The 15,123-nt window shown below is 47.7% G+C and overlaps 2 protein-coding genes across 10 annotated transcripts in view; both read left to right on the top strand.

Moving 5' to 3' along the window:
• Gtf3c2 (general transcription factor IIIC subunit 2) overlaps positions 1–3,659 on the top strand; it is a 25,721-nt gene extending 22,062 nt beyond the window's left edge. For all 6 annotated transcript variants that reach the window (XM_005371365.2, XM_026778100.1, XM_026778102.1 and 3 more), the window contains 3 exons: positions 755–904; positions 1,188–1,295; positions 1,610–3,659. In XM_005371365.2, the coding sequence (XP_005371422.1) occupies positions 755–904; positions 1,188–1,295; positions 1,610–1,828 (477 nt within the window). In that variant the 3' untranslated portion in view covers positions 1,829–3,659. The remainder of the gene's footprint in view (positions 1–754; positions 905–1,187; positions 1,296–1,609) is intronic.
• A 171-nt stretch (positions 3,660–3,830) lies between these two features.
• Positions 3,831–15,123, top strand: part of Mpv17 (mitochondrial inner membrane protein MPV17) — a 14,320-nt gene continuing 3,027 nt past the window's right edge. Inside the window, exons 1-7 of one of the 4 annotated variants that reach the window (XM_005371363.3) lie at positions 3,831–5,028; positions 5,532–5,606; positions 13,619–13,734; positions 13,943–14,035; positions 14,112–14,207; positions 14,400–14,432; positions 14,656–14,708. In XM_005371363.3, coding sequence (XP_005371420.1) covers positions 5,537–5,606; positions 13,619–13,734; positions 13,943–14,035; positions 14,112–14,207; positions 14,400–14,432; positions 14,656–14,708 — 461 coding nt within the window. In that variant the 5' untranslated portion in view covers positions 3,831–5,028; positions 5,532–5,536. The other 3 variants (XM_026778103.1, XM_005371364.2, XM_026778104.1) reach the window with 3 other exon arrangements.

Raw genomic sequence — 15,123 nt, 5'->3', positions numbered from 1 at the left:
AAAAACCAAAAAAAAAAAAAAAAAAAAATTGTTTCCATCATATTTATTTTGTGTATATGTGTATGGGTGGTGGTGTGCATGCCAGAAGGCAACTTTTAAGTCAGTTTTCTTTCTTTCTTTGTCTCTGTCTCTCTTTCTCTCTTTTCTCTCTCTCTCTCCACCATATAGATCCTGAAGATTAAACTCAAGTTACCAGGCCTAGCATCTAGAGCTTTTACCCACAGCCACCGCATTAGCTCCGGTGTTTTGTTTTGTTTTGGGTTCTCAAGACAGGGTTTCTCTGTGATAGCCCTAGCTGTCCTGGAACTTGCTTTGTAGTCCTGGCCTCAAACTCACAGAGATCCGTCTGCCTCTGCCTCATAAGTAAAGGGGTGCACCATCACAGACTGCCATGGAGTGTATTTTTACTCTTACTACTTTTGAGACTTTGCCACAGTAAGCCAGTTTACTTTCTGCTTTTGTGTTCAGTATGTTAAAATCTAATCTCAGGTGGTGGTATATGCCTTTAATTCCACCACTCAGAAAGCAGAGGCCAGCCTGGTCTCCAAAGCAAGTTCCAGGACAACTAGGGCTACACAAAGAAACCCTGCCTCAAAACAAACAAAAAAGAAAAAGAAAAGAAATCTAAGGCTAGAGAGATGGTCTGCTAAGCCCATGTGCTGAATTCAGCCTGAATTCCTCGTACTGGCATGTGTGAATGCATGCAGTTGTAAATAAAAATAAAATTGTAAGACACTAATTTTTGGTCTTCTAGCCTATCTATAAAGCAGATCTGATAGCATACCAGGACAGCCCTGAAGACCAAGACTCCTCGGCCACCTCTGAGACCCCCAACCCTCCCACAGCGAGGACGTACACTGAGACCATCAATCACCACTACCTACTCTTTCAGGACACAGATCTGGTAAGCTATGGCTGCAAGCCAGGGTGGCATTAGAAAAGGTAGACACTTGGCTGGAGAGATGGCTCAGAGGCTAAGAGCACTGGCTGCTCTTTCAGAGATCCTGAGTTCAATTCCCAGCGGCTTACAACCATCCATAATGAGATCTGGTGCCCTCTTCTATCATTCAAGCAGTGTTCTGAACACTGCTTGAATGTACATAATAAATGAATGAATGAATCTTAAAAGAAAAGATAGAAACCTTAGATAACAGGCAATCCTAAGGAATTCTACTTGTGTTCCCCAGAGTTCCTTCCACAATCTACTCCGTAGAGAACCAATGCTGCGCATGCAGGAAGGAGAGGGGCATTCTCAGCTTTGCCTGGATAGGCTGCAACTTGAAGCTATTCACAAGGTGAGAGACTAGCAGGGACGGCTAGAGGAGAAGCAGCCTTGGTGACCTGGGTCATGGTACAGAGAGCTCATTCATTGATTATCTCATGGTCTAGTCCTGATAGTGACTTGATTTTATTTGGTTGGTTGGTTTTGGGTGTTCTCTCTATGTAGCTCTGGCTCTCCTGGAGCTCACTTTGTAGACCAGGTTGGCCTGAAACTCACGGAGATAGAGGTTCTGTCTTTTGGGTACTGGGGTTAAAGGTGGGTGACATCTAGGGGTCACCTTAAGACATAACTTCTGAGGCTCTTTTTGGTTTTCTGTTTTCTTCACAGGTACGTTTCAGCCCAAACCTGGACTCCTATGGATGGCTGGTATCTGGGGGGCAGTCAGGGCTGGTTCGGATCCATTTTGTCCGTGGACTCACTTCCCCGCTGGCCCACCGTGTACAGCTTGAAAGCCGAGCTCACTTCAATGCTATGTTCCAAACCTCCTTTTCAACTGAAGGGCCTGGTTTCTCGCCAACCAGCCATTGCCTTCCTCCCAATCCCTAGTCTGGTCCACACAGAACCTCTTGGATTGAAGTCTGCCAAGAACAAATGGCCCCATGCACAGAGCATAGGACCTGGGCCCTTCCTGGACAGTGATGGTGCCAGGCCTAGATCTTTAGGCCTACCTGCCCAGAACTCCTTAAATCCCTCTCCTTCCACAGACTTGTATGGTCACAGCTCCCTGCAGGTAGGGGGGCTCCCCCTCCACAACAATTCCTATGCCTAAAACCGTGGCTCACAAGAAACACTCAGGCCTGACCTAGGCTTGGGAGTCAAATTGCTCATATTGAGCATATTGTGAAGGAGGTAAAGCTAAGTAAAGGTACTGGGTGTTTTTGAGACCACTTGTGAGTGGGTGTTTGGAGAGTCAGAAAGGATCTTCATGAAGGCTCCTGTCAAATTCCAGGATTTGATGTTATTGCCTTCCAATCTTCCTCTTTAGAATAACCAACACACAGGCCCAGTGGGTGACAGTAATTTATTGGACTGAAGCTGCTTGTTATACTTTAACTGAGGAACATCCTAAACTCTCTATCAGAGGACAGCGGCCAGCTCTTAGTTGCTCCTGCTTATGAAATATCCCAATCATCGCTCATTTGACACTACTTGAACACTCCTAGATAGTAGTGTTTTTAAGATTTTTGAAGCTGGGTATAATGGTGCACACCTGTAATCCCAGCACTTGGGAGGCCGAGGCAGGAGGATCATAATTTTGCATTCAGTCTGGGCTATCTCATAAAACCAAAAAGTAAGAAAAAAATCTTCCTTTATATCAAGTCAAGAGTATACCTCTATTAATTTTACTAATGGTTGTTAGGAGATGTAGTCATTCCCTGTGAGTGCCCTTTTCAGTACTTAACAGTAGCTATCATGTGTTTCTCAAGTCATTTTTTCTCTAGATTAAATATCTTTAGTTATTTCAATCATTCTTTTACAAGTCATGATTTTTGATCTTCATGATATGGTCACACTGTTGACATATTAAACATGTTTAAACTGTATGGAAAGTATTTAGAACCCAATAATGTATTGTCATCTGGATAGAGTCCTCTCGTGGATAGCTGCACCTCATATGACTGATACTGCCTCGAAAACACAGGCAGCCCAGTGATGGGAAATGGTCAAGTCGCAGCCATGGAACACGTAGGGGTACAGACTGAGGTTTGGAAGGAAGTAGTTAGACCATCTTACTAGGAAATAGGAAGCAAATAGGTTGCCCGCTTCCTCTTGGAAGGGATGCAGTCTAGATTAGTATTGCCTGAAACAAACCTAGACTTTAGCACACTCAAGTCTGGTCTGTCATATCTGAGAACAGCCTTCTGCCTGAGTAGTATAGAAGATTTATCAAATACCAGAAAATCTTTCAGAAGAGAATCAGTTCAATCGCCTTCCTATACAAAAGAGAAAGCAGGCCTGTAGGAAACTAAGGTCCTTAAGCCACAGAAGGACCACAACCCATGTTGGTGTGAAGGAGCCAAGTGTTGTACCAGTCTGTTGTGATCCAGCTTAGGCTGTGTCAGGCTTGCTTTTTGAACTAATAAAGAAGTGCCTTCCATTGCAGAGAAGCTTGGCTTGTCCTGCAGAGCATCTCCTTGACACAGCTCATCCTTGTTTCCCTCCTTCCAGTGGTAGAGAAGGTGGGGCCTGGGAACTAAAGACAGAGGTTGTAGGCTGGTGCCAGCAGCCTGCTCCTGATACCGAGTCAGCCTTTATATTGGCCTGAAGACAATGTGGATGATGTTTTCTGCTCTTCTTTTTCTTCTCCCATGGGCCTTTTCTCATTTTTCTTCCTTCCTTGTATATCTACTTTATAATCCATTGGTTCCTGCTCTTTTCTTCTTTTGGGCCTTAGCTTAATTTGTCGCCTTCTCCAGTTGTCTTTTTCCCAGCATCACCCAAATCCTGTTCATCCTTCAAGATCCCTCTCAGGGCTGGGTTGTAGCTCAATGGAAGAGCATGTGCTTAGCATGTACAAGGCCCGTGGTTCAGTTCCCACCCACCCGATACCCTGCCCTCCAAAACAAGAAAAATCAGATCGAATTTCACTTGGGAACTTTTTGTATTTCTCCAAGGAGGGGTATGGTGGACAGGGCCAGGACTTCGTGTGTTAGAGAAGAAGGCTGGACGGATGAATATGGTCTATTTTGTGTGCTTTACATATGTTACTGAGCGTTATGAGCTTTATACTATTTTATGTAATGATTAGATTCTGAGACACTGAGCAATCTAAATAAGGTCATATAACTACCAAAACTGGCACTGAGATTTTAATCCATACACTTCCTTAAAAATACTTTTCCAACCTTGCACATTTGACCTATTACATCTACTGATATAAATTCCTTTAACATGTTCTATACACAGGAATCCAAATTCTCTAGTAGCTAATAGGATTCATCCTCCTGTAATCATGGGAATTGAGTACATGAGCTGGGTGTAAGCAGACAGAACAGGAAAGTTGAGCTTTCTCAAGACATTTGAGTAGATACATTTTTACCCTACCTGGGGAAGGTAATTGCAGTGGGTTGGGTAAATTACAGCAGGACGAAGGCTTAAGGGTCCCCAAACTGGTTTTCAAACAGTTGTATGCCTCTTTGCTTAAAATGACTCCAGAAACAAACAAAAAAAAAAAAAACAAAAAAACTCCATTAGGTTCACTCTTGCACATCTACAATTTGAGGAGCCCTGATACGCAATATGGAACACAAACTTTCCTAACAAAGGCTGGGCAGCCTCAGTTACGGAGCTAACAGGTACTCTCGGGTTCTCCCAGGCCAGAAATCGACTGCATATTGAAAAAGATTTTGGCTGGGCGGAGGTGGTGCACGCTTTTAAGGACAAAGCTTAACATTTTGTTATGAAGCCCAAAAATAGAACAAGTTCGAGTCCAGCATTCAAGTTTCCAAACAAAAGAGGATCCAGACCGGGCCAGCTCTGGGAGACTGGGATAGTGGGGACCTCTAGGCTGATAGTCTGGGAGCCCGGGACCAGACTCCACACTGATATTTGGTGCCATCCACAAGAAGGCTAGCCACTAGGTGACCTTAATGGGTATCAAGGGCCCCAGACATTTTCATTTCTCCTGGATTGCAAGAGTCCAAACGGCAGGCTGCATGCGGACGGAAGGGGCGGGGCTCAATACGGAAGTCCCTCGGCCAGCTCCAGTCACGTGGGAGAAGCTTCCACGCATTGCTAACATTCAGGTGAGTGGAGGATTCTTGGCCATCAGTGCTTTGAAGCGCTGCGGGCCAGAAGCGCCTGCAAGTCATGTGACCTTTCGGACTCGGATCGTGGTTTATTTCCGGTGTGGAGTTGTACTCAGGATGCGGCTTAGTTCCAACTGAGTCTGCATTTGGAGACCTATCAAGTTTACCAGGGGTGGGGCGAGGAAACCTAGACTCTGGATGGAAGCTAGTGTAAACCTGACCTCGTGAGTGTCTGGATCAGGTCCACAGCCCTGACAGCCTTGCTTCAGGACCGTGATTGGGGTAGCAGAGGCAGCCTTTGGAATTCTAAAGTTACCCGACTGCCTCTTCTCCAGTTGTTTGAAGTGGTCTTGAGGCAGGACACCGCCCAGTAAGCTGCCTTTGTGAGGCCTCTGTCACTTACGGATTCTCAAAGTGAAGAGAGTGAGCATAGGAAATGGCAGGCGTGGTTTTTACTATGAGCATGGGCAGTGGGGTGACTTCTCCTCTTGGTTTGGCAGGAGGCATGGCACTCTGGCGAGCATACCAGAGAGCCCTGGCTGCACATCCGTGGAAGGTCCAGGTTCTGACAGCTGGTGAGTGTCTCTGGGACCAGGGTGTAACTAGAGTGGCTGATTTGAGGAGGAAGAGGCCCACATTATGGCACCCACTTCCTCCTATTTAGCCCCCTAGAGGAGCTGATTTTATCTCATCCCTAACTATTCTGGTTTCTGGGAGGGGGAGAGTGGACGAGGTCCTAAAGCTATTCCTATGGTATACACAGTGAGGCGCTAGAGAGATGACTCAGACTTGACCGGTACATACCTCCTTTGCAAAGGACCCAGCACCTCTGTCAGCTGGCTCAGAGCCTCTTGTAACTCTAGCTCTGTCAGTCACCTCCAGCCGCTTGGGGCGCCTGCACTCACTCACGCTCCCCCCCCCACACATAATTTAGAATCATTTAAAAGTGATAACAATGTATCTAAAAAGAGATACATGATTCTGTCTAGGAAGTCTTAAAGTCCTCACAAACTTAAGTATCCTTTTTATTCATTCATTCATTTGTGTGTTTGTTTGTTTGTTTGTTTGTTTGTTTTTTCAAGACAAAGTTTCTCTGAGTAACCCTGGCTGTTCTGGAACTCTATAGACCTGACTGGCCTTCATTTTAGATTCACTTGCCTCTCCCTCCCAAGTACTGGGATTAGAGGGGTGTACCACCACTACCTGACCTAAGTAGTCCATTCTTAAATCATCTCCCCCAGGAGACCACCCACCTTGGGAAGCTAAAGTTTTCCTCCTACATTTCATAGTGTGTCGAGCACATTAATGTACATGCATTGTGTCATAGGGGCCTCCAAAGTTCTGTTAGATTCCTTGATCCATGTTAGATCACACGCCTAACAAGTGCTGAAGTAACTTACTATAGTTTATTTATTCTCAGCATTGTTTTACTGTGAAATGCACAGAACAGTCATGTATCTGAAGTTTAAATATTAAAACTGAATGCTTCCGAGTCAGCACTTCGCTTTAGGACTCCTGGAGTCCCTCTCCTCAGTTTGTACATTCCACCTTGTTTGAGTTTTGTTTCAAGACAGAGAAAAAAAAAGACAAAAGTCACACCCTAGGCCCAGGCTGACCTGGAATTCACCAGACTGGCCTTGAACTGGCCTCCTAGTACTGAACTTCAAGTGTGAGCCATCACGACTGGCTACGACCACTGTCCAAGCTTGGCCTAAGTCATTGTTTTGCTTTTCTTATATCCGTGTCATCAGACAGTGTACTAACTGAGATCTTTTCACGCCACGTCCAGTGATGAAGTAGCAGCTGTTCCCACCTTCATTTTGCTGGTTAGCTAGTACAGGGGACAGGACAGGGAAGCATCATCCGTCCTCAAATCAGAGTAGTGCAGTGGGGGAATGGAGTCATAAAGACGCCTTGCCTATGTTTAGACAAAGAACCCATATTCTAAGGAGAGCTGTGAACTTCTGAAAGGAAAGAGCAAGGCTAAAGGTCAGGGTAGAACAGTGGTCCTGTTGGCAGAATAAGCCCTACATGAACAGTAGAAACTACATTCACTGCGTGACTGGTCAAAAGGTGGACCCCCTTACTCCTCCCTAGCCCCCTGATAGCATCCTGTGCCCAGCCACCTCTTGTCCTCTGAGCGTCCGGCCTGTATGACTCACCTGGCTGAGTGTGTGGTGACTCATGCTGGACTGTGTGGCTGTGATGGGAACTGACACGCTGGGCCCTTTGCCCAGCCTCAGATTCCCTCAGGGCCCCTGGCTTCCAGATAGAAGGTCCCCCTGCGGCCATCAAGAATGGAGAGGGAAGGACAGTCATGTTTCCCTGCCTATATGCTCCCTCCATAGCTGGCAGAGGCAGGAACTGAAGAGGCGCAAGTGTAAAATTGGGGTTAACTGGAGTGCCTGGTGTGTCTTGCTAGGCTCTTTCCGTGGTCCCATGTGTATGTTTCTCATATGTGGTCTCATATGCATGCAGTAGCATCTTTACGTGGTCCTGGAGCAACCTGCAGCCTCCTAGCATTTCCCTCAGACTTCCTTGCTGCTCAGGTTATTTGGACCAACCTGCAAGTAATGGGTGGGTGGACTTAGCTCACTAGCTCATCTTGGACTGTTTTCTGAGCACAGTGGCTGCAGAGGTCCCATGGGAGAGCTCACACAGAAACAGAACAGAAATCTCAGACTTGGAACTAGAAGGCCGAGATCTGAATCTCAGAGCATGGCACTTAGTAGCGGCCTAATTAGCCCATGTCAATAAAGTGCTTTGCGCCTCAGTTTCCTCAATTAGAACTTAAAGGTCAGTTACAGGAGTTATCTCTGAGAAGAAGCTAAGGAAGTATTTTTATTTATCTACTCACAGTGCTAAAGATGGAAGCCACAGTCTCGTGCTGGGCAACCACGCTCTCTCTAGACGATATGCTTATCCTTTTGTACCATCTACTTTTTAAATATTATTTAGTGTGTGCATGCGCACACATGGCTGACATGTGTGAAGTCTGTTCTCTCCTGAACTGACTGGAACTTTTTTAAAGGTTCGAGGACTTTGCCCTTTCTATGATTGTTGGTAACCCATGTACAGCAGGTTCTTTTTTTTTTTTTAGTTTATTTATTTTTATTTTATGTTCTTTGGTGTTTTGCCATGGGTGTCAGACCCCCTGAAACTGGAGTTAGAAACAGTTGTGAGCTGCCATGTGGGTGCTGGGAATTGAACCCGCTTCCTCTGGAAGAGCAGTCAGGGCTCATAACCACGGAGCCATCCCTCCAGCCCCAAGAGCTGTTATTTTCAATCAGAATTTCACTGTGTAGTTCAGGCTTGCCTTAAACTCACTGTCTAGCTCAGGATAGCCTCAAACTCTTCAGTCTTCCCACTTCAGCCTTTCGTGAGCCTAGGTCATAGACTTGTACCATGCCTAGTTTACAAGTAAGTATCTTAGCCCTGGTTTTCTGAACAGCAGAGCCTAAAGCTTATGGGCAGACTAGAAAGTGATCCTTCCTGAGGGCAAGAGGGAGAGCAGGCGTGACGGGCGCATTGTTAAATCAGCTGCCCTTAGGACTTCTTGTGGCTCCGTACCTTGGAAGTGACCAAGGAGCATTTGAAATGCCTTATCGGATGAAGTCATTTCTGGAGAAGAGGCCTTAATCCACTGATTTCCACCCTGCACTGGACAGCATTTCACGCCGGGGAACAGTTAACTCCTCTACTACCTTTTCACTCATGTGTAGTCCCCAAAGGCACTAACAGTGAGACCCTGGGTGTGGCAGGCCTGAAGGAAGCCTGTCTGTTTCAGCTGCAGTCATGACTAGAGCAGTAGGTGGATGCATCAAGATCTGCAATGGTTCAGCAGAAGTGGCTAATAGTCACGACCAGGGCAGCCTGGGGGAAAGGTTGTCTGTGTTCTGCAGTCTGAGTCAGCTTCGTCCCTTCCTTTCTGGAGGGCTCTTCCAGTCTGCAGTGGGCCCAGAGCCCAGGGCCCAGTTCCATCCATCGCAGGCCACCAGAACAGCTAAACTGTAGGCACTGATTTCCTTGGAACCTGAATTAAGCCAGAATGTGAGTCTTAGAGGCTTTGATACTGCAGAAAGGGAAACAGAGGCCATGGCCTGTGTGTCTTAGTTATTGTTATTGTCTGGAGTTGCTGCTGCTTGAGTAATGGCAGAAAGGGAAACAGAGGCATAAGCGGGGTGTGACATGTGCTTAGGTGTCAATGCAGTTCTAGACCTGGCATTAGAATCTAGGCACTGCTACCTGTACTCCAGGTCTGTACTTGAGCTCCTGGAGCCTTGGGACATTGAGTGTCAGTCCAGCTGGGTTTAAGCATGAGAAGCTGTAGAGCTGGCCGTGTTGTCTCGTTTTCTTCAATAGGATTCTTGTGGACAGGAGTGAGCTGAGTACTGAGACCCATTCCAGGGACTATGCCTCCCTTCCTCAGTAGACCTTGAGCTGCCCCTGGGCCCTAGGCCAGGTCAAACTCCTGCACCAGCTAGCAGGCCCCTTAGTCAGCAGTATTGTTGGCTCTGTGCCAGGAATATCTTTACCTGCAGACCCCCACCTCACATATTTAAAAGCACACATCCCTGTCATTCCAGGAAGCCACTTCCGGTCCACCTGTATCTTCTCTTCTGTTAATACTTTATTTTCTTATACATATGACCCTTTCCAAAAGCAAGTTGAGGAACGAAGGGAAGAGGAGTCTTGGGAGAGGGTTGGGGAAGTTGGGGCTTTTCCACTGATGGGCAGGAAGGGAATGGTTTCAAATAGATCTGTGTTCAGAGCCAAACATCTCTCCCCCGCCCCGCCACCCCCTAGATCCACTGGGGAGTGACGGATGAGACCTGGCATCTACCTAGAGGCATGATGTCATACTCAGAACCAGTGTCTACTCACTAGGCTCTGTGCCCAGCCTGGCTTTGGGGCACCACTGTCCAGCAACCTCTCACCCTGTCCCACCAGGGCTCTGGACATTATGTATTTGGAGGCTTCCAACTCTCAAATCCAAGAAGAGAGGAAGCAGATTCCTACACCATTGTTAACCACGTATTGGAGAGCTTTGGGGTCTGGGGTCTGGGGTCTGGGCTGGAGAAAATAGGATGAAGAACCTGAATGTTTGAGTCCTTCCTGTTGAAGGCTCACTTGGACCAGGAATGCAAGCCTTGCTCTTGGCATGGACCAAAGTCTTTGGCCATCCTGGAGTTGCTGCAGGTCCAGTGGTCATAAGTTCCTATGAACAGAAAACAAGCTTCAGGGCACAGTTATGTCAGAAATGGACAGACCTGGGTGGGTCTGCAGTCCCTTTTCCCTCATCACTCTGAAGATGGCATGTCACCTGGTTCTGCCTCAGGCTTGATGGACCTAGCCTCAAAGGTTGGGCTAGAGATATGCTCATACAGTGTTCATATGTGCCAGCCTCGCTCCCCTGCTCTTAACATGTTCTGAAAAGGAATAACAGGTGCCATATACAACTGTCTGCAAGTCTGTTCAGGCCACATCCCCAAAGGAAGTTTATCAAAGCACCCTAAGCAATCAGGAACTACAGTCGCCACATACCATATAACAGATACACCTTAACTAAAGGGTTGAGTCCTTCCCCAACCACCTGCCGTCCAGGAGCAGACAGTCTAAGTATAGACACACACGGGCTACTAATCATCAATACACCATGGGCTCATCCCTACAAACAGACAAAAACCAATGAGAAGGGACTCTACTTACTCTCGTGGATACCAGAACACCGCAAGTAGGCCTTTTTCAATGGCTGAAGGCTTCCAGAACCATGGCATCGGGAAGTTGGTTTTCATGCGAGTTCTGCCTTTAGCTTGTATGACTACTGATAAGTCGTGAGGAGAGAAAATATGCACCTCTCTGTTTTCTAAGAATATTGCTGCCTGCCCTCCCTATGGGTAACAAGGAACAAAGGGGATTGTAGTCTGGGGAATAATACAGAAGTGCATGAGAACAAAGTAAGCTGTTTAGTGTTCTTAAATGTGTGTGCACCACGGCTTTGCCTAGTGCCCCCAGAGACCTGAAGAGGCCAGCAGATCTATCTCCTGACACTGGAATTAGAAATGGTTGTGAGATGCCATGTGAGTGCTGGGAACCCAGTCCAGGCCTCTGCACGAACTCTAAGTGATAACTACCGAGTCATCTCTCCAGCCCCTTGTTTGTCTGTCTGTTTTCCTATTTTTTAAGTTTGGTTTTGCTTGAGACAAGGTCTCACCACCTAGCCCTGTCCAGCCTAGCACTCAGAATATAGACCAGGCTCTCTGAGTTTGAAACAATCCTTGGCCTCTGTCTCCTAAGAACTGAGATTACAGGCATGGGCATCATGCCTGCCCAGGAAACTTCTTTGATATGCGAGCCTTCTAAACATTACTTGGGTAGGAGCCTTTGGTAGCCCATGGCCTCTCAGCCTGCCTCTGCCTGTGCTCTGGCCTTGCTCCCCTGGCTTAAGTTAATCCAAACTCTACACCCTACTCAGTCACTCCATGTTTCAGAGACTCCTTAGTTAGATGGACATACGGTTACCCACTTCCCAGACTTCTTGTGAGGATTGAGTCCTTTGTAGACTGTCACCATCTTGTCAAAATGGACTATTGTCCCTTCATTTTCCAAGTGCCTTCAGCCTTCTTGGGGTCATTTTTCCCTTTATACATAGTCCAGGAGAGAGTACTGAAGACAGCCTTGAGCACACAGCTGATGGCCACGCATTGGGAAGCGGTGGGGCTGAAGGAAGTCTAACTGCCTGGGACCAGGGAGCACACTCTGGGTTCCCTGACAGCCTAACACTTTGTGCCTGACACAGTTCTTCAGGTTGAGCTTAGAGTTCTTTTTTGTTTTGTTTTGTTTTGTTTTTCAAGACCAGGTTTCTCTGTAGCTTTGGAGCCTGTCCTGGAACTAGCTCTTGTAGACCAGACTGGCCTCAAACTCACAGAGATCTACCTGCCTCAGCCTCCCAAGTGCTGGGATTAAACGCGTGCCCCACCACCGTCCAATGAGTTTAGAGTTCTTTGTGCCCTTCCCCCAAACTACCTCGTTGTTTGGGGTTGTAAGTTGTTTGACTATTTTCTGAGCTCCTATTAGGGACATAGTTAGGTGTAGAGACTGACAAAAAACATCTCTAGGAATCTGTTCTGGCCAATTAACCCCTCCCCCAACCTCCAGGAATTCTGCCCGTGCCCTTGGGGAGGCCATGTCTCACTGTTTTGGGCAGATTCAGGGGAAAGAGGCAGCGTGAACTTGATGGGATGCTGAGGAAGAGCTGCCTGATGTCCAGTCGCCCAGGTCACCGAGGGTCGCCCATCACCAGCTCTTGCTCCTACCTTCTCCAGCCGCCTCTGGCTAGGTTGGCCTGAGAGTGTGTGTGTGGGGGGGGTAGAGCTGCAGCCAGCATGGACGTCAGAGCCAGCTCCAGACCAAGAAATGGGGTTGAAGGGTGTGTTTGCCCAGCTCTAATTGAGGGCATGTGAAGAGCGGTGGCTTCGGGGATAGAGGGGACTTTCATTACCTGATAAGATGGATGGGTGAGCTGGAGATCATGCGGTCACTCACACGTGGCCCCATGACTGTTTGTTAGAAACCATCACACCTTCATGACAAGCTCTAGGCTCTAAATAGTAATGATTCCAAATCTGTCTTGGCTTCTAGGAGTGGGCAATCTATGCAGTTAGGGGAGGGGAAGCAGGTGCAGAGGTCTGAGGGGAAATGACCCCAATCCCTGTTGCCAAGGGGGAGTCTGGGCTTGTCTTCCGGTGTGTGTAATAGGTGACCAGGACTCTTCCTTGTGAAGGAGGCTCTGATCATCCAAGCAAGGCAGCTGCTTTTCTGGCTCTGTTTGAGCACATTTTAGAAAGAGTTATTCATATTGTTATCTACCAGTAGAGACCCCTACGCCCAAAGCGAAAGACATTGGCTAGAGGCTAGCTTTGAGCTGGCAGGAAAGAGGCTATTCCTTATTCTCTTGCACATAATCTGTAAGTATTTTGGGGTCCTCAAAAGAATAGCGTCTAGGAGTCAAGCTCTATTACCAACTCTATGAAATCGTGGGCCTTCATTTCCATGCCTCTAGAATAAGTTTAAACGGAACGTTCTGGAAGGCCCTTTCAATTCTGGTCTCTGCAGTTCTTAGCCACAGACTTTAGGTTTCCCTTCTTCTATCTGGAGTTTCAGCCCTGGTTCTCTTACAACTGTGTGTTCATACATCCTGGCCTGCTCATCTCCTCTGCTTTTCTGACTCCCACTTCCCTCTCTCTTTCTCTGCCCCCACTTCCTTCATGGTTTGTTTGTTTTAAGCTGTGGTCTCACTGTATACCCCTGATTGTCCTGGGACTCCCTATGTAACCCAGGCTGGTCTCAAACTCAGCAGCCCTCCTTCCTCTGCCTCTTAAGTGCTGGGATGCCAGACGTGCGTGTGCCACCACACTCCTCATCCAGTTTTTGATAGGACACATGAATGGTGTCACCATCCTCAAGAAGCAGAAGGGGCTGGTCATTTGCCAGAACAAAGCCCTGGGCCTCAGGGTGCCGAGCCTTGTTTGGTCAACAGACTTACCTTTTGGGAGATATCCTGACAACACCTGTGTGCCCTGCACAGGGTCACTGATGGGCCTAGGTGACATTATCTCACAGCAGCTGGTGGAGAGGCGGGGTCTCCAGGAACACCAGACAGGCCGGACTCTGACCATGGTGTCCATGGGCTGTGGCTTTGTGGTAAGTTCTGCTTACGGTGGGACTGCAGTGCCTCGGGCAGTGGCATTTCATTCTCTGCCTCTCACACCTAGGCCAGCCTGTGTTCTCTTTTTGTCTTCGAGTTTGCCTTCCTCATGATTTGGTTTCTGGTGCCTTGGGGAGAAACTTTGTGATATAAGAGCCAAAGGTCTCTGTCACTGTGCCCTGCTGCCCTGTCTTTTACTCCTAGGGCCCTGTCGTCGGAGGCTGGTATAAGGTTTTAGACCGTCTTATCCCCGGCACCACCAAGGTGGATGCACTGAAGAAGATGTTGTTAGATCAGGTGAGCTGAGGAAAAGGGATCTGGGGAGAGCCTGGTTCTGGGCCCTCACAGCTTACCCTTGACTCCCCTTCCCCAGGGGGCCTTTGCCCCGTGTTTTCTAGGCTGTTTCCTCCCCCTGGTAGGAGTACTCAATGGAATGTCAGCCCAGGACAACTGGGCCAAACTACAGCGGGTAAGTGGCTCTCTGGCTACCAGGCTAGCTGCCCTAAGGGAAGGAGGCAGGCACAAGCGTTGTGCAAGGAGAGTCTTGGGAGAAAAGGAGCCTAGGGGAGTTGGGGTGGGAGTGTCTTCTTGGAACAGAGTCTGTGTGTGTATTCATGCAGGGACAATATATGCATGTTACCTGTTACCTCTGTCTTTGCAGGACTACCCTGATGCCCTCATCACTAACTACTATGTAAGAGCTGACCCTCTGCTATCTGTTCTGCTTCTGTTAGACTAAGCTTCTCTGAGACTGGGGCTCATCACATAGGAATCCCTCTACTGGGATCAGTCTCCCACATGGGTACCTTGTTCAGGGAGGCACTACCTCCAGCCGTTCTTATGTGTGGTTTGTGGAGCGGGGCCAGGCTGGTGGTCAGGTAGCAGCACCCCCTGACCTTCACATTTTCTTCCTCTAGCTCTGGCCTGCTGTGCAGTTAGCCAACTTCTACCTGGTCCCCCTGCATTACAGGTATGACAGACCCCTCCCCAACCCTTGAAGGAAGACCCTCTGTTTCCCAGATGGAGACAAAATGAGAATCATCACAACCTTGACCTACTGTAGGTCTTCACGAGCACACTGTGTCCTGGTCAGGCCACCTCAGAGTCTCCAGTATTTCATTTGGAACCTTTGATCCTTTACAGAGATTATCTTAGAGTGCCCCTGGCTAACCTGTCAGCTCCCACAAACCTTTATCCACCCCTCCTGAGTTCCATGTTTGGTGGCTCATCTGCAGGGACAGTACCTAGCTGCGGTACACTGGTAGCCTAAATCAGACAAAAAGTCAGACTCAAATGCTAAGGAGGAGCCTTATCTGATTAGTCACCTCAGAGGATTATCTTGTTCTAGTAATAAAATTTGTTGCTGAACTGCATTATAAAAAAAA

The sequence above is a fragment of the Microtus ochrogaster genome, unplaced genomic scaffold (genome assembly GCF_000317375.1).
Source record: "Microtus ochrogaster isolate Prairie Vole_2 unplaced genomic scaffold, MicOch1.0 UNK106, whole genome shotgun sequence".
Taxonomy (NCBI): domain Eukaryota; kingdom Metazoa; phylum Chordata; class Mammalia; order Rodentia; family Cricetidae; genus Microtus; species Microtus ochrogaster.
Note: the sequence above shows the minus strand (reverse complement) of the source record. Positions and strands in the feature narration are given on the sequence as shown.